The sequence below is a fragment of the Talaromyces marneffei genome, chromosome 3, assembly GCF_009556855.1.
Source record: "Talaromyces marneffei chromosome 3, complete sequence".
NCBI lineage: Eukaryota > Fungi > Ascomycota > Eurotiomycetes > Eurotiales > Trichocomaceae > Talaromyces > Talaromyces marneffei.
The window spans coordinates 142,823-162,251 of NC_072350.1; the positions used below are offsets into that span (position 1 = coordinate 142,823).

The 19,429-nt window shown below is 46.9% G+C and overlaps 9 protein-coding genes across 9 annotated transcripts; 5 read left to right on the plus strand and 4 right to left on the minus strand.

Moving 5' to 3' along the window:
* Positions 1-1,132: 1,132 nt before the first annotated feature.
* On the plus strand, positions 1,133-1,921 carry EYB26_003803 (uncharacterized protein; the record flags this gene model as incomplete). The annotated part of the gene is made up of 1 exon (XM_054263097.1): positions 1,133-1,921. The coding sequence occupies one exon, from the start codon at positions 1,133-1,135 to the stop codon at positions 1,919-1,921; it is 789 nt and encodes a 262-aa protein (XP_054119072.1).
* A 529-nt stretch (positions 1,922-2,450) lies between these two features.
* EYB26_003804 (uncharacterized protein) lies at positions 2,451-4,003 on the plus strand (the record flags this gene model as incomplete). The annotated part of the gene is made up of 3 exons (XM_054263098.1): positions 2,451-2,500; positions 2,568-3,165; positions 3,227-4,003. 3 exons carry the CDS (start codon positions 2,451-2,453, stop codon positions 4,001-4,003), a joined length of 1,425 nt encoding a protein of 474 aa, XP_054119073.1.
* Positions 4,004-4,651: 648 nt separating this feature from the next.
* Positions 4,652-6,339, plus strand: EYB26_003805 (uncharacterized protein; the record flags this gene model as incomplete). The annotated part of the gene is made up of 3 exons (XM_054263099.1): positions 4,652-4,691; positions 4,746-5,317; positions 5,377-6,339. 3 exons carry the CDS (start codon positions 4,652-4,654, stop codon positions 6,337-6,339), a joined length of 1,575 nt encoding a protein of 524 aa, XP_054119074.1.
* A 196-nt stretch (positions 6,340-6,535) lies between these two features.
* Positions 6,536-8,116, minus strand: EYB26_003806 (uncharacterized protein; the record flags this gene model as incomplete). The annotated part of the gene is made up of 4 exons (XM_054263100.1): positions 6,536-7,198; positions 7,252-7,383; positions 7,450-7,995; positions 8,060-8,116. 4 exons carry the CDS (start codon positions 8,114-8,116, stop codon positions 6,536-6,538), a joined length of 1,398 nt encoding a protein of 465 aa, XP_054119075.1.
* A 1,304-nt stretch (positions 8,117-9,420) lies between these two features.
* Positions 9,421-10,573, plus strand: EYB26_003807 (uncharacterized protein; the record flags this gene model as incomplete). The annotated part of the gene is made up of 2 exons (XM_054263101.1): positions 9,421-9,542; positions 9,601-10,573. 2 exons carry the CDS (start codon positions 9,421-9,423, stop codon positions 10,571-10,573), a joined length of 1,095 nt encoding a protein of 364 aa, XP_054119076.1.
* A 375-nt stretch (positions 10,574-10,948) lies between these two features.
* EYB26_003808 (uncharacterized protein) lies at positions 10,949-12,681 on the minus strand (the record flags this gene model as incomplete). The annotated part of the gene is made up of 2 exons (XM_054263102.1): positions 10,949-10,974; positions 11,046-12,681. 2 exons carry the CDS (start codon positions 12,679-12,681, stop codon positions 10,949-10,951), a joined length of 1,662 nt encoding a protein of 553 aa, XP_054119077.1.
* A 522-nt stretch (positions 12,682-13,203) lies between these two features.
* Positions 13,204-14,743, minus strand: EYB26_003809 (uncharacterized protein; the record flags this gene model as incomplete). Its single annotated transcript, XM_054263103.1, has 3 exons — positions 13,204-14,144; positions 14,221-14,512; positions 14,567-14,743. 3 exons carry the CDS (start codon positions 14,741-14,743, stop codon positions 13,204-13,206), a joined length of 1,410 nt encoding a protein of 469 aa, XP_054119078.1.
* A 1,781-nt stretch (positions 14,744-16,524) lies between these two features.
* On the minus strand, positions 16,525-17,058 carry EYB26_003810 (uncharacterized protein; the record flags this gene model as incomplete). The annotated part of the gene is made up of 1 exon (XM_054263104.1): positions 16,525-17,058. One exon carries the CDS (start codon positions 17,056-17,058, stop codon positions 16,525-16,527), a length of 534 nt encoding a protein of 177 aa, XP_054119079.1.
* Positions 17,059-17,837: 779 nt separating this feature from the next.
* On the plus strand, positions 17,838-19,422 carry EYB26_003811 (uncharacterized protein; the record flags this gene model as incomplete). The annotated part of the gene is made up of 3 exons (XM_054263105.1): positions 17,838-17,940; positions 18,060-18,651; positions 18,732-19,422. The coding sequence occupies 3 exons, from the start codon at positions 17,838-17,840 to the stop codon at positions 19,420-19,422; spliced, it is 1,386 nt and encodes a 461-aa protein (XP_054119080.1).
* Positions 19,423-19,429: the final 7 nt, after the last annotated feature.

Here is a 19,429-nt window from a genome sequence, read left to right on the forward strand (position 1 = left end):
GTATTCGATGACCTTAGTTAAGCGCCCAACCAACATCTGCCAGGCCATATGCCTCGATGCTTCTCTTCGTCCGTGTCGAATGTAATCTCCATAAAGTTCACCCGCATATAAGCTTTGCTCTTGATAAATATCACCTTCCCAAGAGGGACATTGTGTTGCTCCTGGCTGCGGGGTCTTGGATTTTAGATCGTGGAGACGGGTTTTAGCTAGGTCTTTTATCTTTTGGAGTGGCTGGACTCTTTCCCGTCATGCCATCACTCTAATTTGAAAAAGAGTGGAAACAAACTCTGTGATTAGTAGTTCGTTTTTCCCAGTTATGTAAATTTCTAATTTTCTTATTCAAGCCACTGTTATGTCCCCTTCCGAGGCATTCCGCGTCCAATGCAACACAACATTCTAGTAAAGAGTTCTGTACACATGTTGCGGGACAGAATTTGTATATTATTCAAAGTGGCCAAGATTTTCTGCCTACTGTAGTAACAGGAACTTACACATGTCCTGTTGCATTTGTAGCGAACTGCATACCTATTGACTTGATCAAGGATCGGGATCGGTGGAATGTAGACAATCAGGGTATGCGTCATAGAGGCTACTCCAAAAGGTACATGTTATTTGAGCCGTGACCCGTCTCCATCTACATTCGATGCGCTTTGTAGAAAGGCTATTCTATTATCATACATATTTACTCCATAGGTAAGCTCACGAACCAACTATCAATGCTCCAAGGCTCCACAGCCCCATCAGGATAAAAGCTTAGCAACCCTCGCCAATAACAGGACGTATTAAGATAATCAACGATGACTATCAAATGAATGGTCCGCTCGTGCATCTTATCTCTGCAGCGTAGTATGGCTTCTGTATGCATGATCGTTTCTCTTTCGGGAAGGTAATTTACGGTCTCGAATTGTAGTCCGTGTGTCCTATCATCTCAGGATCTATGAGGTATCATTATAACCTTGGAAACATCTAACAGATGGAAACAGGTTGGTCAGCAAGGTTATAAAAGGGACTACCTTCCCCTCCGGCTCGAGACCAGAAAGAAGTATTAACAGTACAGGCTTCCTTGACCTCGCAGAACTTTCCAGATCATCGCTATCATCGTACAGTTCGCTATAATTGCATTCTATTCAAAATGAAGTCTTCCGTTTTGTCTACCCTTCTTCTTGCCGGCCTTGCTGTCGCTGCTCCTTCGACTCAGAAGGGTTTGGCTCGCCGTGCCGCTCGCCGCTCAAACCCAGCCTATCTTCCCAACTCCTTTGGTGTGGAGCAGTTGAACATCACCGGTACCAAGCACGTCGAGTACAGCTCTAACTGGTCTGGTGCTGTCCTTATCGGAACTGGCTACAGTGCTGTCACTGCCGAATTCACTGTCCCCACCCCCCATATTCCCAGTGGTGGCAGCAGCGGAACACAGTACTGCGCCTCTGCCTGGGTTGGTCTTGACGGGGACACCTGCGGCACCTCCATTCTCCAGACTGGTGTCGACTTTTGCGTTCAGGGCAGCTCCGTCAGCTATGATGCTTGGTACGAGTGGTACCCCGACTACGCCTACGACTTCACTGGTATTAGCATCTCTGCTGGAGATCTCATCAAGATTACTGTGACTGCCACCAGCACCTCTTCCGGTTCCGCTGTCGTTCAGAACGTCAGCAAGGGTACTACTGTTACCCACAACTTCTCTGGTGAATCCGACAAGCTCTGCGAGTACAATGCTGAGTGGATCGTGGAGGACTTTGAAGAAGGCGGCTCCTTGGTTCCCTTCGCCAACTTCGGCACCGTTACCTTCAGCGGTGCTAAGGCTACCAAGAGCGGCTCTTCCGTTGACACCACTGGTGCTACCATCATCGACATTGAGCAGAACAGCAGCGTTCTTACCTCTGTCACTGCTTCCGGTAGCACTGTTACCGTCAAGTACGTTTAAGACAGCCAAACTCTTCAGTGGTCAAGGCAGCAGGAAACCCCATGTTCGGGAAATAGAGGCTTTTATAACGAGTCAACATTTGTTTTGATCACTCATCCAAGCGTGTGGATATACTGGATGAATTACGACAGTCTGGAGCAAACTGATATGTACATACATGACTCTGGGTGTTATACAGAGGGAGGTAGATAGCAATCGAATAAAGGACTTTAGTCGCGAATCCTTGGCTATAGGTTAAGAAATAACTTTTCCCAGAGAGCATATAACAGACATTCAAGTAACCAACACGCATTTGTTCAACTACGGCGTCTCCTATAGATCGTGTAGACCCTGGATAGGATGCCGCAAGATAAGATAAGAATCCACGATAAGACCGATGTCGGTACTTCGGGATCGTACGTCGGAATTCACCCGATCGATTGCGTTATCCATAGATTAAAAACTCCCCTCCAGCACACGCGATATTCTCCGTTGATTCGTATAGTTACTTGATAAGCTTCAATATCAACCATAATCCCACATAGACACAATGCGAGTCGCTGTTATTGGAGCTGGTCCTGGAGGCCTAGCAGCCGCCAAGTAAGAACACCATTTTCTCGGTAAAACTTGTAGGATGTCGCCTAATGCTCTTGGGCGTGTTCTCTAGATATCTCCATGCCGAGAAGGCTTTTTCGGCAATCACAATATTCGAACAGCGCGACGAAGTCGGCGGTGTATGGTGTCACACCTCGTACAATGCGGTTGAACAGGATTTCGCCATTCCTCATACAAAACCTACAACGACAGCGGAGAAACCTGTCCCTACTAAAGAGACAAATGGCGAGATCATTTTCCAGTCACCGGTATACGATCTTTTAGAAACAAATATCCCGCATACTTTGATGGGTTATTCCGATTGGAAGTTTCCGAAAGGAACGTGTTTGTTCCCTTCGCATCAAGCGGTAAAGCAGTACCTTCAAGACTATGCACAAGAGCTGCTGCCGTCTATTGTGTTTCATACGCAAGTCATCGACGTACGGCTGCGAGATGGACAGCTCGCAAATAGTGGCTGGAAGGTTTCTGTAGAAGACCTGCGAACACAACAACGCTGCACGCATGATTTTGATGCCGTCGTTGTTGCGAGTGGTCACTATAATGATCATTATATTCCTGATATTACCGGTGTGCAGGAATGGAATAGAGCATACCCTGGCTCTATTTCCCATTCGAAGCATTATCGACGTCCCGAACAGTATGCGAACCAGGTAAGTGTGTCCGAAACCCACCTTCCCACTATCAATGAATAGCCTCTAATCACTTCTCTAGAAAGTCGTCGTGGTTGGAAATTCCGCCTCAGGAATCGATGTCAGTGTGCAAATAGCTGCTGCTTTGCAACAGCCACTCTTGCTCTCAGCGAGAAGCGAGTCACCACCTTATCTGAGCAATAACCCTAAAATCAAGATCGTCCCAGAGATCGTTGAATTCATCACCTCCGATCGCTCACTCCGTTTCTCAGACGGTCATGTCGAGAAAGACATTGACCATGTCCTATTCTGCACTGGATATCTCTATACATTCCCATTTCTATCATCACTAACCCCTCCAGTGGAAGTCCCGAACGGAAGTCGGCTTAATAACTTATTTCAGCATATCTTCTACTACCCCCAGCCAACATTGACATTCATCGGACTGCCACTGAAGGTTATCCCCTTCCCGCTTTCCGAAGCCCAGGCCGCGGTCATCGCACGGGTGTATTCCGATCGCCTGTCTTTACCAGCATCAGACGAAATGAAGGTATGGGAAATCGATTGGATTGCTCGCTACGGAGGGGACAAGAGTTTCAATGTCCTCGGATTTCCGGCGGATGCGGAGTATCTGAATCATCTTCATCATTGGAGTTTGCAGGCAGCTAGAAAGAGTGGGTTCGATAATGGCGGTCAAGGCAAGATTCCTCCAGTATGGGGAGATGAGGAACAGTGGGTACGGGAATTGACGCCTGCTATTAAAGCTGCTTCTCAGGCTCTGGGTAGTAAGAGGAAGGAAATACAGACACTGGGGGAGCTTGGGTTCTCTTTCGAGAAAGATACAAAGTCGAAGATATAACAATATAGATATTATGGGTTCAATTACCTTTGTACATATTTTAATAGAGATAGAAATACATATTGCATAGTTTACACGCTATTTTCCAATACAGACTATACATGTGGTGGGCTAGAAACCACGAGCACCAGAACACGTTGGAGAGCCACAACGATACCCTTAGCCCAACTGAATCTTCCAGGGCCATGCTGTCCATATCTCGCAACTCTTTCTACTTTTGCCCATTCAAATTTCATCGAGAATATAATTATCTTAAGAAGATGGTTAAATTGTCAACTCCAACGTCTTCTACTCCATACACAGATCAGATGAGCTGTTTGAAAATGCCCATAGATCTGTTGATTGACCAATCATCTTATCAGAAATAGGGCTCCATATCGATTCCGCCTGCTATTGGATAGATAAGCACAGCTAGTAGCTCTGACCAATAAAATATTTTTGCGCGCTGTACTAATCAGCGGCCTTACCTAATCGGACACAGTCGAACAATAGATAACTAACTTAAATAACTAAGATTCCGCTCCCCTTCCACTTATTCTACTATCTCCCCGACAAACTTCATCGAAGACTTCTAGAAGAACAATAATCCAACGTCCTCTTTCCGAACGCAGTCATGATAATGACTGCCATTTTAGCAACGGCGTCGCGATGGTTGCAAAACTAAGGACGCTTACAGGCTGCTTGCAATGTCCGTATTCCACCACTTAAGCTCAGCAGTTGCAAGGTTAATGATTCTCGATAGGCCGCAGACGACGTAAGAAGTGTGACGAGAATAAACCCGCGTGTGTTGGGTGCAGAAGAAACGGACTATCTTGTCAATGGCAAGGCGCCGATCACGTAGACAGGCGGTGTCTACAACATCGAAGAGCTGTGCGTAAAAGTCGGTCCTCACTCTCGCCCTCACCCTCGCCCGTGCCGAAAAATGAACTTATTGTTCATGATGATCGGAATTGCATGCCGACTGGAATCAACTTTTTCCACCACGTTCTCAATGAACGAGACGCTATGTTAGTGGAGTATTGCTTATTCTCGTTTCTGCCTTCTCAGTATCATCAAGCTGCAGATGGCAAACCCACGATTGACTTATCGTATTTGCGATATTTGTGTTTGGAATCACACCTTTTGCTGAATGCCGTATCTGCGTGCGCTATGGTTGGATCCAAGTCTGCAATAGTACTGGATCATTCACGCGAATCATCTCATAAATTGTACATGGCTGCTATATCGGAGATATCAGCGGGTATCGCTAAGGGAACCCTGACTGGCACGGAAGATTCTCTTCTGGCGACGGTTATATGGCTTTGCGTGTATGAAGTACGGTTTCTCAGGCTAAATCTTGGTCAATACTCACTAGGTGCTAACGATAATAACAGAATTCGAGAGTCGAGGCCCGAAGACAGAGTTCCATCCATGCTGCGGCACTGCGCAGAATTCTCCTTCTACGCGAACCAATGGACTACAAGCATGCTTCCATGTCGGAACTGATTTGGGAACGCATGTGTGTTGAGTCCTATATTTATCACAGTGCAGTCACGACATTGTTCGAAGGTGAGCCGAATTTGATAGAAGATACACTGATGGTGTTAAAGAAGTTTGGCAGCCGTATGTCAGCTACACGACCAGATATCGATCTCCTTCAAACGGCGGCAATAGAGGATAGTCTAACACCACAGTCTATTATGCAATCACCCGTTCTTGGAGCCCCCTATCATATGTTCCTATTTCTCATGGAAGGGACTCGACTTGCTCGGGAAATTACTGAGGGGTCTGCAACAGACGAAATACTAGCGTGGTCACGTTACTATGAGGTTCGCAATATGCAGTTTACTCTCGAGGAAACGGCTAGCAACTATTACGGTGACTCCCGCAGATGGATTGGGAAGTTATATGCCGTCGGTATTCAACTTTTATTTCTCTACATTATTTCAGCTTCAAGGCATGTGATTGACGAAAGCCTTGAATCCGATCTGTCCTGGTATACGGAATTCGATTCAACCCTCAACGAAGCCCGACAACTTTTGATAACAATTGGAGACGATATTGACAGGACCTCGGGTAAATTCTTCTTGTGGCCTCTTGCGATCATAGGCGCGGTGCTGTCTGACGCGAATGACCTCTCGCTAATAAGAAGCTGGCTGGATCGGGTCATTCGCAAGAGCAATAGTAGTAGTGTTCTTGTTATCAGAAAGGTTCTCGAAGAACAGATCTGGCCTAGGAAGCATAACATCGATGATGTGAATGATGTTCATCAAGGTTGTTCGCGAGGTCTGGCAATTATGCTAGACACCGAGATTATGAATAAAGCCGCCGGGGCTTTGATCGATCAGATACCATAAGACATTTCATGCCGTCAAATTGGATGATAGATCTCCTGGATGGTATATCATCATCTAGATCAATCCAAGTCGATAGTTTATTAAGCTTGGACATGTTCAGGGAGTAGTTGGGCAAATCCCGTCTTTGCAACTTCGAAGAATGGTCCTGACGCAGGGCATGTCTGTCCCGTTGGCAACACCGCAGATATGAAGTAGATCACGCACTACCAACAGGTAAATACTGCAATTGCTCAGCCACCCACTTCAACTCAATCATAAATTTGTCCGTGGCCCTCAAAGGAAAATCCTGCCGATAATCCTGCAGCAACATATTCACAGCCACCCTTTCACTGTCATTACTGGCTGCAAGCCATGCTGCACTTAGCACGACGAGCACATACCCCGACCCTAACGGCCGGTAAATATTAGCCACCTGAGCCAATTCCAATATCTGCGCCACTAAGTTCGTGGAGTCTGCTATAAGCCCGATTGCGTCCAAGGGAGGGGTGAGCGCGCCAAGCAGCCAGTTCAAGATGGTCACAATTAAAAGTCCAATCCCATATGCACGCTGATAATAGGCGTGCAGTATGGTGTTCTTGAGCGCACTATTCGGATCAAGTGTGCGGCCCTCGGCCCATTGTTTATGTAGCTGGAGTAGTAGTTTCTGGGAAGCTGCGTATGCGGGTTTCAGTTCGTCTCGCAGGATTGCGACTTCGTTCGCATTGGTTGCCACCCGAGCACGCCGGAGTATATTTGGCACATGTGCAAGATGTTGCATTAATTTTCCCTCGGGGAAATCCGCGTCAAGTTCGTTTCCTACTAGTGAAATCCATTCTTGCGGGTCAAGTTCTATCTTCTCGTTGAGAAGACCTTCAAATAACTAGGAGCAGTAAGAATTTGTATATGCCGGTACATAGGATAGGCCAAACATACGACACTTCCCCGCAGAGAAAGGAGTAATTGTTCTTCAAAGTTGTCGCGCGGCTTTGTAAATGATCGTGCTTTGAGTAACTTTGCCGCGCCTTCGCCATGGCCTGACCACCTGCCCTCCGAACCATTGAGGTTCTAAATACCATAACCATTCTTAATTCCACGACGTTCACTAACATAAAATTCGGCGGGTTGACTTACCTGACATATCAACAGCAGCATAACCGCACATAGAGTTTCCGACGTCGAAGCTTTCTCCCGATCATCGAGACAATTCCTCAAGCTTCTCAAAGCACGGGAATAACTACTCAACGTCTTAACGGACACCCCTGAGCCTGCGCAGAAATTGGAGTGCGCGCAAATAAGCGCATTGACTGCAGTGTCCAAGGCTTCATTCTCGTTCATGCGTCGCGGAATCTCAAACAAGAAAAACCCGTATGCCCACGCGAGATTGTATTTTAAATTGGTCGTTAATTTGATGGCTTGGATAAATTGGCTTGTGAGGATTGTGGTTTTATTGCTGGGTGGTAATCTCAGAAAGAACGTGATCAGATCTGCTTCGTTTTTGACTTTGTTGGATTGCGACGTGGTTGTGGTGGAGAGGCCTTTAGTCTGTGAAACGGCCTTTCTTGTTCTGACATTTGCGAATGTCTGATGCGGTTGGAACTTGTATCGTTGTTGACCAGAACCAATACACTCTAAACCGAGACGGATACATCGTGAACACGAGGGAGTTTTCTCGTCGCACTGGAGAGACGATGCGAATGAGTATGAAAGCTATTGCTGCCATGCGACATGTTTGTTAACCCACCTTTTTCTTCAATCTGCGACAGCCATCACAAGCCTTTCCAGAAGGCACTCCGGGCATTTTATCCACAGTCTATCTATATCACTGAACAGTTTTCGCGTCGTTTTCTCATGTATAATCCGACAGATGAAAGATCCAGGCGTTCTCGACAAATTATTTCGTTGTCAATGTGTCGCTCGACTTCAGCCGCCAAGTTATGCAAATCAAACATCACAGCCGCTTCACCTACCTAGCCTCATTGGGCGACTCCTCCCTCCACCGCACTCAATGATCGCCAAGAAGTTGCCAAACATTCTGACTTCTCACTTCTGACGACTCACTGGTTCGGTGGTTTGGGGGACTTGATCAGGATCATCTTGGGCCAAAATTCGGATATGGCAGTGCTTTAACCATGCAATTGTGAAGGAGCGCTGTCCCGCCCCAGCTGCTGGATATGTTCCCGTCTTCAGAGCCAAGCTGCCTTACCCTGTACAGAGTTAAGGATTCTGTCCATTCAATGCCGGGCTAATACGATGGGCATCGCGATTTTCGCGTTAACCAGGATTTCAATGATTCTATCTCGGGTCCAGTGCGGTACTTATCCCAAGGCTGACACCAGTTCAAATCAATGATCAACAGTCGTACCGCCACATCGCTCGAGCTCCGGGTTATGACGACTTACTACAGACCGGCATCAAATTAGATGCCTGCAAATACGAGTTTTAATTCTCTCAAACTTCCAGAATGTGTCGCCCTTTTCTTCAGCACGGTCGCTATCATTAAGTCCACTGATCCCTCAGCCCATATACAATTACAGAGTACGTATTCAATACAGAGTATGTCTGATTGGCTTATCCATAGAGAACGCTAATCGTTTACGGACATACGCACCGCCGAGTGGAGATCTCATGTTTACCGTATTCCAATTGGCCAAAATGGGCCAAGGAGTGGGTCACTGGCCAAGGAGATCACTATAAACTGGCCAATAGAATTAAAGACATGAAAGCGGGGGCATCAAAGCCACTGTATTGGCTGAGGGCCGCACGTCATTTTAGGAGAGATCGTCCAATCGTAAGATGAGAATTGCTGACATAATTCAGTTGACCAATGATAGGGTCCGTAATACGACTTTAGGTTAAGGTTTAGGGTTGGAGGCTCAGCTACGCTTAACCCTAAGCGGTCTGTTGTGCCGCCTGGCCTCATGGTGGTAGACGAGGGCTAGCTTTTTGTTGCTCTTGTGGTTGCCTTGCCTGAGTATAAATATCTATACCTTCCTCATGTCAATAGTACAAGAATCCAGTCTCATTCAGACATATATCGGAGTGAATCATCAATTTCCATTTCCATTGAAAAACCCTCCCGCGAATCTCGGAATACTATCCAGTATGAGCTCCAACTCGGACTCGGAGGCGCATAGTCTCTATCCATATGAGCCAAGTCATGTCCTCCCGGCATTTTTTGCTGTCTTGATTGGCATATCCCTAGTGATACACATCTACCAGAATTTGTAAGTCCCTTCTCAACAGAGATGATTGGTGCACCAGCTTACCGTGGCATTCTTATAGCCGCTACAAATTCTGGAGTACCACATTCTGGATGTCATGGGGAGGTGCAATATTTACTGTGGGTTGGATAGCACGATGCATAGCGAGCCACAACACCTCTAATTTGAACCTATACATCGTTCAAACGGTTTTCATCTATGCAGGACCTCCCATATACTCCGCAACAGCCTACAACATGATCGGCCGACTACTACACTACCTACCAATGCACGCTCCCCTTCACCCCAACCGCGCCACCATCTTTTTCATCTATTTGGGTATAGCCGTTGAGTCCCTGACGACTGCAGGCGCTTCTCGCATGGCCACCAATGCAGACGACTTGTCTATATTCAAAAGTGGTGGGACGCTCATCTCCATCGCGCTTGTGTTGCAAGCCATCGTTGAAGCCATGGTGGTGGGCGTGGTTATTCTGGTACATTATCGTGCCAGACATGCCGCTCGTCCACCGCCATGTAATGTTCAAAGACTCTGTTATACGTTGTACGGTACATCGTTCTTGGTTATCTTCCGATGCATCTGCCGAGCAATCGAGTCTTTTACCACTTTCACTCAAATTGATAGCTGCCTGCAAGGCCATTGTAGCCCTATCATAACTCACGAATGGTATCTCTACTGCTTTGAGGCTGCGCCCATGGTCGTGTTTACCTACTGGCTTAATTTCATGCATCCTGGTCGGTTCTTACCGCGAGAAAAGACTCGTTATCTAGACTTGGATTGCGAGACGGAGCGCCTTGGTCCTGGCTGGATTGATAAGCGATCCATGTGGCAGACTGTGATTGACCCCTTTGATTTGTCGGGTATAATCTCCGGGAAGCCCAATCACGAGGCCTTTTGGTTGTGGCCTGAAAAGTGGCCAGCTGCTGTTGATGGTAGTTTTGCGCTGGGAACGGCGTCGAATGTGCGGGAAGCGGAGTACAAGACATCCGAGTGTCCTGAAAGTGCACATGAGAAACAGCCATCTCAATCAGTTTAATGGTCTTGTGTGTGGTGTGTGATGTGCTCTGCTCTTTTCTTTTTTCAGCATCATCCTGTTGTTTTTCCCTTTCGTTTAAGCTATTTTGTCTTTCTTTTCCTAGATTTGTCTGTTTGATAGCGTTGAATTTGATATAGATCTTTGCCTTTGATATGTTCGTCACAAGTTTGGCGATATCATTGAAAGCTACTTATTGCCCCTTGTGGAATTCTCCTAATAATCAAGTAACATTACACATGCTTCAAACCCTTAGAATCGCCTAGATTTCCATGTGAAGATGAACTGTACAAAATTTGAACATGATTGGAACGACCATACCTAGGTATAGATGTACTCTATACATCAAAATTACGCACTCCAGCGTAGACTCCCGTCTTAAGCAATCCAATACCACAGCCTTTCTGCAGTCGGCAAAACATTAGTATCTGGACCCGGCAGAAAATTTAGAAATTGACCCAGAGAGGAGACTTACGAAAAACATTTCTTGGTTTCACTTTCTCCCAAGTACCCTCCAAACGATCCGCTTCCTCCTTTCCAGAGAAGAAATCCATTTCATCCAATTTGACGAATCTCGTCCTGTTAGAGAGCTTGTATCCCAAAAATAACGCCGCAAAGATGGGTATATTTATATACGGGGGAATAAATGACTTTGCACTAAACTTTCCGGGAAAGAAAGAGTCAAAGCCATTAAAGAACGCCACTGTCGCAGAAAACAGACATGAAAACCACGCAAGATACGGTTGGAAGGGGGCTTGGAAGGGAAGTGAAGATCGTGCGATGGCTTGGTGTTGCATCCCCTTGTGGAAGCGGAGGTAGATTATGGAAACGGATGTCCATACAAGCAGCGTGCAGACAGAGCTAAGATTGCTGATCCAGAAGAATACGTCGGATGCACTCGAGTTAACATTCAAATAGACGAGTAGACTCAACAATGTTGTAACGCCTACACAGGCATAGGGGACGCCGAATTTCTCGTATTTCAGGAACCCAGGTGCTTTCCCGTCGAGGGCAGTAGCGTACAATACCCGAGTCGACGCGTAAAAGACAGAGTTACCAGCCGAAAAGGCCGACGTTAATACAACCGCATTGATGATTGATGGAAGCACTTTGATACCTCCGTTTTGCATTGCGATGACAAAGGGACTGGCGCCGACGCCGGGGGCGCTTTGGTTGATGGCGTTCAGCAGGCGGCTATCCGTGGCTGAGACGCACATGCCAGCCAAGAGGACGCTCAATACATAAAAGACGGCGATACGCCAAAAGACTCTGCGAACTGCTTTTGGGATGTTTCGTCGTGGATTCTCAGCCTCACCAGCTGCGACGACTACCATCTCGCTTCCGCCGTATGCGAATGTAGCGCTGATAAAGACTTTGAAGAAGGCAAGAAAGCGTCCCAGGGTACCTGGCTCCAGGTATTCCAGCATTGGACCAGGATTCTTCCAGTACCGAAATCCAATACGATCATGATTCGGTGCGCCGCCGAGAGTAATGATGAGCATAAGCAGAATTAGTCCGCAAATGGTAGTCAGCTTGATTGCGCCGAACCCGAACTCGATTTCACCATAGTACCGCACGGGAAACAGGTTTATCGCGACCATAACGACTAACAAAATCGTGATCCAGACGACCGTAGGCACATTATTCGGCCAGTAATCAATAATCAACGCCGCCGCACTGATCTCTATCGGCACGTTGATGGCGAACTGATACCAATAATTCCAGCCCAGCGCAAAACCCAGAGCAGGATCCACGTATCGCGCTGCGTATACGGGTATTGCACCTGGTAACGGAAGCCATGTCGCCATTTCGCCCAAACTGTTGATTACACCATACAAATTAAACCCAGTGATGAGGTAGGCGAGCACCGCCGACAAAGGTCCACCTAGGGAGAGTGTTTGCCCTGACCCGACGAAGAGGCCGGTGCCTATAGCACCGGATAGGGCGAGGAATTGGACATGGCGTGATTTTAGGCGTCGCTGGAGTGTGCCGACGTTGTCGTGCGTGTAGTGACTGTGAGTGAGTGTGGGGTCGTCTGCGACACGTATATCGGCTACGAATTTTGGTTCATTATCCGGAAGATTTTCAATGTCCTTTTTTGTCTCATCCATGATTACGCGCTATACTCCTCCTCCCTCTCTCTTTCTGCATGACAGACAAATCTGAGAATACAAAGAGCGAGCAGTGGGTGAACCGAGAGGCATTTATACATAATACGGGCTTCGCAGCATCTATGAGAGACCGTTCTCAGTGCGTACCATAGTACAATCTTACCCCGCCCAGCATTTCCACTTGCCAATCCCCGCATTCCACTTGGCGATATGTTTACAGCCAATGCTCACAAGTCGACTGACATAATAGTGTCTGTAGAGAGTAACTTAGTTATAACGTAGTTATATAAACCGATCATCGAAGTATATTGCGGCGGGGCCGCTACAGAAAGAAACGTGAATTGATGTGAATATCTCGCTGGTCCATGTTGACATGAGCCGCGCCTAGATTCATCCTCAGAGATTACAGTTCGATTATCTGCTAGAAGACGTTCGTATTTATATAAATAATCCAAAACTTACTTTATTAGCTAATGGAATGTACAAACGAAGCCATCGACTGCTAAGTCATTCCCAACATCTTTAGATCATCAGGAGAAGACCAGCACCCGCTAGTCCCGAGAGCAGATGTTTGGCATTGCCAGTGGGCAATGCAGCCATGCCCGAGGACGCGCCAGTGGATTTTGCAGAACCCCCAGTAGTTGTACTACCAGTAGCACTCGCAATGCCGGTGGTAGCCGTTTGGACCCCGTTTCCAGTGGCGGTTGAAACAGCCGAAGGGACAAGAGTGGCACCAGGCACTGCGTCGGCGCCGACACCAATCTCCAAAATATCGTCCTTACCAGGGTTGAAGTTTGTGTTGGCAAGGGAAATTTCGTTGTTCTCAAGATCATAGACAACATATGCGTTACGCAGGAACGTGTCGCCAAGAATGTTGATACCCGGCTGACTGGGGGTAAGGCCAAGGATACAGGCATTCGCAGGCCAGCCGGCTTCGGTTGCAGCGAAGACCAGTTGATTCAGGCCCACGTCGATCTTGGCTCCAGAAAAACTGAATGTCACATTGTAATCTGTCTTTATCAAGTCACAGCTTACATAAGCGGCGCGGTTTTTATCATCGTAGGTCCCATTCAGAGCACCGAGAATGTCCTTAAAAAGGTCTTCTGGCAATGAAGACCAACTTGAACCCGTATCCAGGGAAACTGCGAGCGGGAGGTTGGTTGTAGAACTCTTAGAGTGTCCAGTTGTCACAATTACTTCGGTCAAGGCCAGCGCAAGTGAATAATATCTGTTGTAGACTGGCACAACTGGGAGAGTTTGAAGTTCGCCAACGTATCTGGCCTTGTTGACACCACCGAACATTATGGTTCCTGAAGCTGCTGCAGAATCATCCATCCACAGACTGTAAGCGGCCGATTTGGTAATGCCGCTAGCGACCAAGGCATAAGGTAGGTTGTTGTATGTTTTACCTAGGTGTTGAGCCTCATATGTTGAGATGTTGTACCCAATGCCGGCAATACCCACTGTGTAATAAATCCTGAATTAACATAACAGAACGTAATGGGAATTTTTTTTTTCTCTCTGAAGGTTAAATCTTACCATCAGAAGAAGTTTGATTAACAACAATGAACTGAAAGTCCTTGACAGTTGTGTCCCCCAAGCCCAACTTATCAGTCGCGTAGGTACCGAGCGCTGTAGTGCCATCTGCGTATGTTGCGTTGTATGGGAGATCAAGTGCTTTATAAGAGGACGATGCACCCGAGTCGTATACGTTATATGCTTGCTTCGATCCCCCAATAACCCATAGATCACTGCTGCCCGTGTCCAGAGCGAGTGTAAAGTTTTGTGGAGGCGATCCCAGAGTCAAATTCATCCAGTAGCTCCCATTTTGCTATTCAGCCGTCAGATACGGGGGATAGTTGCATTTGAAAACCCTCATACTCACGTGGTTGAAAATCGGCACATCCACTGGAGAAGTGTCCCTTCTACTCAAAACTCCACCCTGCCTACGTTGTAACGGTGCTGCCAGGACTGCTGGCGCATCACGTCTATGCAGAGAGAGTGCATTACCCACCGACGCCGTTGACAGTACAATGAGCGGCAATGCAGCTGTCACGCGCATTGTTATAAGCGAGTAATACTGGTTCGAAATATAAGTAGAAGGCAATAAAACAGCGTACTGAAGATCACCACGTCCAAAGTCCACACTTTTCGAGTTCACGAAAGCCACCTCCACCAGAGAGACGTGCGTCAGTCTTTTGTATCAGGTTTTAAGCCGCCAGCCGATGCGGCGAACCCAGTCAACCTCATAGTTCAGGGATATTAAGCCAAAATCTATTGGTTTGTGGCGTTTTATTCAAGACAAATCCTGTCACCAACGGCGTCAATTACAGTCTAAAGGTACGGAGTAGTGCGTTTGTGACTCGAATACGCAGTTTATCTCCGGACCTTAAACGTCTAGGCAACTGCGCCCCAACGGGCATGCACGAACAGCCAGTTGGAATAAAGAAATTTAATTGAGTTTAAGCTTGGCTTTGCCGAAGTTCCTGTAAAGTTGTATGGAGTACGCGGTCTTGTGGAGATTTAAAACGGGGCTGTCAGCCAAAGCTCCAGCTACTACTCCCGTATTAGTTAGTAGTTCTGCTGCTAGTGACTTTACTGGCTAGTCGTGGATGAAAAGACTCTATCTTGTCTCCGAATTATCTCTCCTCCAGTTGGGCCATTTGAGCCAGGATTCTACTCCGTACTCATAATCGAATTTAGCAGTGTCCTTCCGCTCGATCCCGTTCGGGAAAATTCCCTGATCTGTACATCTATGAACCCATCTTATGATTTGCAATCAACACTCTTTGATTTTGATGTGATTAATCTTTCAACCCCTGTACTGGGTAGTACTACAATAATTCTTTGCTTTAGCCAAGTCTCGCTCGTATTAGTACCTCACGCCCCGTACAATCAGCACCAATCATTAGCTCTGGCCCAAACCCCCCAACGAAGACAAGGTTGTGCCGTGCTGGGCACGATGGAACTAGTCTAGTGAGTCTTCAAGTCTTCTAAGCAGAGGGTGACGAACTCTACCGTCCAGAGTACGCACAGACGAGATAGGGCTATTATTATCGGTTGAACTATCAGCCGCCCTTGATATTGCATCGCATCGTCAACTATTTTACGGTCCAGAATCATCAACATTAGCCTTGCAACTGCGTAATGAGATATAATACGAAATCATAAACTGCTACATCACATGAATCATTTCAGAGGCCAAGTTGATCTGGAATATTGATCAGGAAACGAAGGATGAATACTTCTAAATAACCAAGGGAAGAACTATCAGCCGATATCATGATTCCCCACAGGAAGTCTTAATTCTATAAATGCTCTCTGCCCAGTAGTAGAATGGAGAGATTGCCTTCAAGAGCCATTCTGGCACATAATTCTATTTCTTGGTTGTCCTTTGCAACATCGAACCCAGAGCAGAATGGCAGTAAACAAAGTCAAGACATATAAAATTGCGAGCATCCCAGGAGATGACATCGGCCCGGTTAGTGCTTGACTCACGCAATTTCAAAGCCTCTTGATGGTCTATATCGAACACTAACGTATTTTATGCCTATAGGAGGTCGTAAATGTTACCATCGATGTTCTCAAATCGTTGCAGGAAATCCTTAGTACATACAGGCTCGAATTCACCGAGCTTGACTGGGGTACGGCACGATACAAAAGGACAGGAAAGTATATGCCAGCAGATGGACTGAGCACTTTGAAAACATTCCACGCTGGGATCTTTGGCGCAGTTGGTGCACCAGGTATGAAGTTTTGTATTCGAAGACTTGATTTCGGGGTTCGAAGGACATTCATCAATCACATGTACTAATAAGCTTTCAAATATGCAGACGTGCCCGATCATATCTCGCTATGGGGACTTATTCTTGCTATGCCGATAGAACCACTGAGTGCGGCTGCAAGGTCGGACAGGATGTCCATATGTAGGTTTGTGCCAACGATCGTATCCAAAGACTTCGGCTTAGCGGCCATACGGACCGTCATAGCATCGACTAGCGTCCTGTCCCATTTCACGTCCGGATAGTCTTTAGAGACCTCGACGGCAACCTCATCCCAAAGCACCATACCGTTGCGCATGGCATTACTTTTGGTGACAACTGTAAGGAACTTACGAAGACGACTGCGAGCAGTCTCAAACGCGAAACGCATGATTCGTTCAATGCCCACGCGGGTAAATACAGACACTTCAGTTGCTATTTCCCAGGGAGTTCCCAGATGAGTGCGTCCGCCGTGTCCACAGTATTCTCCTTCGCTGTTCTCGCGAACAAGTACCCAGTCAATGTCACCGTCTTTAACGTCTTTGAGTAGTGAAGGCTCTTTCGGGAAGGTTTTCACGGGTCGAATGTTGGCGTATAACTGCAAAGGTCCACGCATTGCTGCTTCTAGTAACCTTGACCCTACGCGCAAAAACCCGTCGATCTTTGAGCCAGTTCATGGTAGTGCATTTGACATCACTGGTAAGGGTGTTGCCAATCCTGTAGCTACTTTGTGGTGCGCGTCGGAAATGTTGGCTTGGATTGGAGAAAAGGAAGCAGCGGCAATCTTGCTCAAAGCAGTTGAAGACACATGTAGCCAAGGTATTTGCACACCTGATTTGGGTGGAAAGGTTGGAACTGTTGAGTTTGGGCAAGCTGTTATCGAAATGATCAAGAAGTCGGTAGGCAGATAGAGTGCTTTACCGTCTCTGCTAACAAAGTCCTTCTCCTACGGACTCTCGAGGTCATTTTGTAAATAGACAGTGGACCTTCCAAGGTTTCAATGTTGTCACAAGAAGTCCAGTTGATCGGCTCATCCAACGGATATATATAGACCTAGGTATAGCACTGAGTATTCTAATAAGTATAGAGCAGCTGTTGCTTCAACCGCATGGTACTGAGTGATTGCCCCCAGAAATCCTTCATCCTGCTATGTTCGTCATCACACGCAGGCAAATTGTACGTCTAAAGAGAAGATACCCAAACCTTGTTAGGGCTCGACTAGGGCTCTCTGGGATCGCCCGGGGACCCTGGGAATGCGGGGTACCTACGCCGATAAGCACCAGAGCTGCAACTTACCACGTTACCTTCATTCTGTGCTCATCTCCAACATCCATGGATCTCATCTCATCACTACCAAGTATATCAGATACATATCATCAAATATAATCCTCAGCGATGGGACAGTACGTGATAGATCCCAAGGGCCCGGCCATCTTCGGTCGCGACATGCTACAGAAGCACTTTATGATCAACCCGAAATATCGACCACTCAATCACGGTACTTTCTGTCCTACTTCACTTTGCTTTTTTTTTTGTCGATCATGTATCTTTTCATATTTAAGACGAGCATCTAATTATATGCAGGCTAATCGGAGTTTTTCTTTCTGCATCTCACAGGCTCCTTCGGCACATTCCCTATCGAAGTACGTGATGCGCAGCGGTTGTTCCAGGATGAGCAAGAATCGCGACCGGATGTTTTCTTTATCATATCACATGCCCAAAATATCACCGAGTCTCGCAAAGCGATCTCAGAATTAGTCCAGGCCCCTCTCGACGAATGCGTGTTTGTGAAGAATGCCTCGACCGGAATTAATACCGTTCTCCGGAACCTGGATTTTAAACAGGGCGATGCTATCGTATACTTCGCGACGGTGTATAATGCGGTGGAACAGACATTAGAGTCGTTGATGGAAACAACTCCCCTACAGACTCGTAGAGTCGACTATACTTTTCCGATTACACACGACGAAATTGTGAAGAGGTTCTTGAATGTGGTGAGGCGGACAAAGAGTGAAGGTTTGAATGTGCGGGCGGCGATATTCGACACGATTGTATCCGTACCGGGAGTCAGATTTCCTTTTGAGAAACTTATCAAGGCTTGCAAAGAAGAGTCTGTTCTGAGTGTCATTGATGGAGCACATGGTGTTGGCCAGATTCCGTTGGACCTGGGTGATCTTAGTCCGGACTTTTTCGTCAGCAACTGTCACAAGTATGTCATTTTAATTGTCTGAGATCTCTACTCTGGCTGGAAGAACTCTTAAGCATCTCTGTGCGACTAACAGTTCATAGATGGCTATACACACCGCGGGGGTGTGCTTTGCTCTACGTCCCTAAACGCAACCAGCATCTACTTCGAACGTCCTTTCCCACGTCTCATGGTTACACATCACCCGCTGACAGAGGCCGTGGAACACATGCGGGAAAGACCGATTTTGAAATGCTGTTCGAATTTGTTGCTACCGTGGACGATACTCCGTACATGTGTGTTCCCGCGGCTCTTGACTTTCGAAAACGAATATGTGGGGGCGAGGATGCTATATATAAATATCTACACACTATTGCTCAAGAGGGCGGAGATGTCGTCGCTCAGATAGTAGGTACAGACGTCATGCAAGAACCCGGTCTCTCCAATCCCTTTCAAGAAAGTGACATTCGAAGATGCGCCATGGTCAATGTGCGAATGCCGCTTGCCTTCAAAGACGACAAAGAAGTGAATCCGCATGTACCCGATCCATCATCGTCTCCGTTTTCCTTGCTCAGCATGAAGGATGCAAAGCCGGTGTGTGAATGGATGCAGAGCAGACTTATCATGGAGTACGATACTTTTGCAAAGTTCTACCCACATGGAGGGTGGTTGTGGCTACGGCTCAGTGGGCAGATTTACCTTGAGATTGAGGATTTCGAGTGGATTGGGAATATCGCACGCATCCTCTGTGAACGAGTTGGCTCAGGGGAGTGGCTGCAAAAGTCGAGAATTTAGAAAAGGA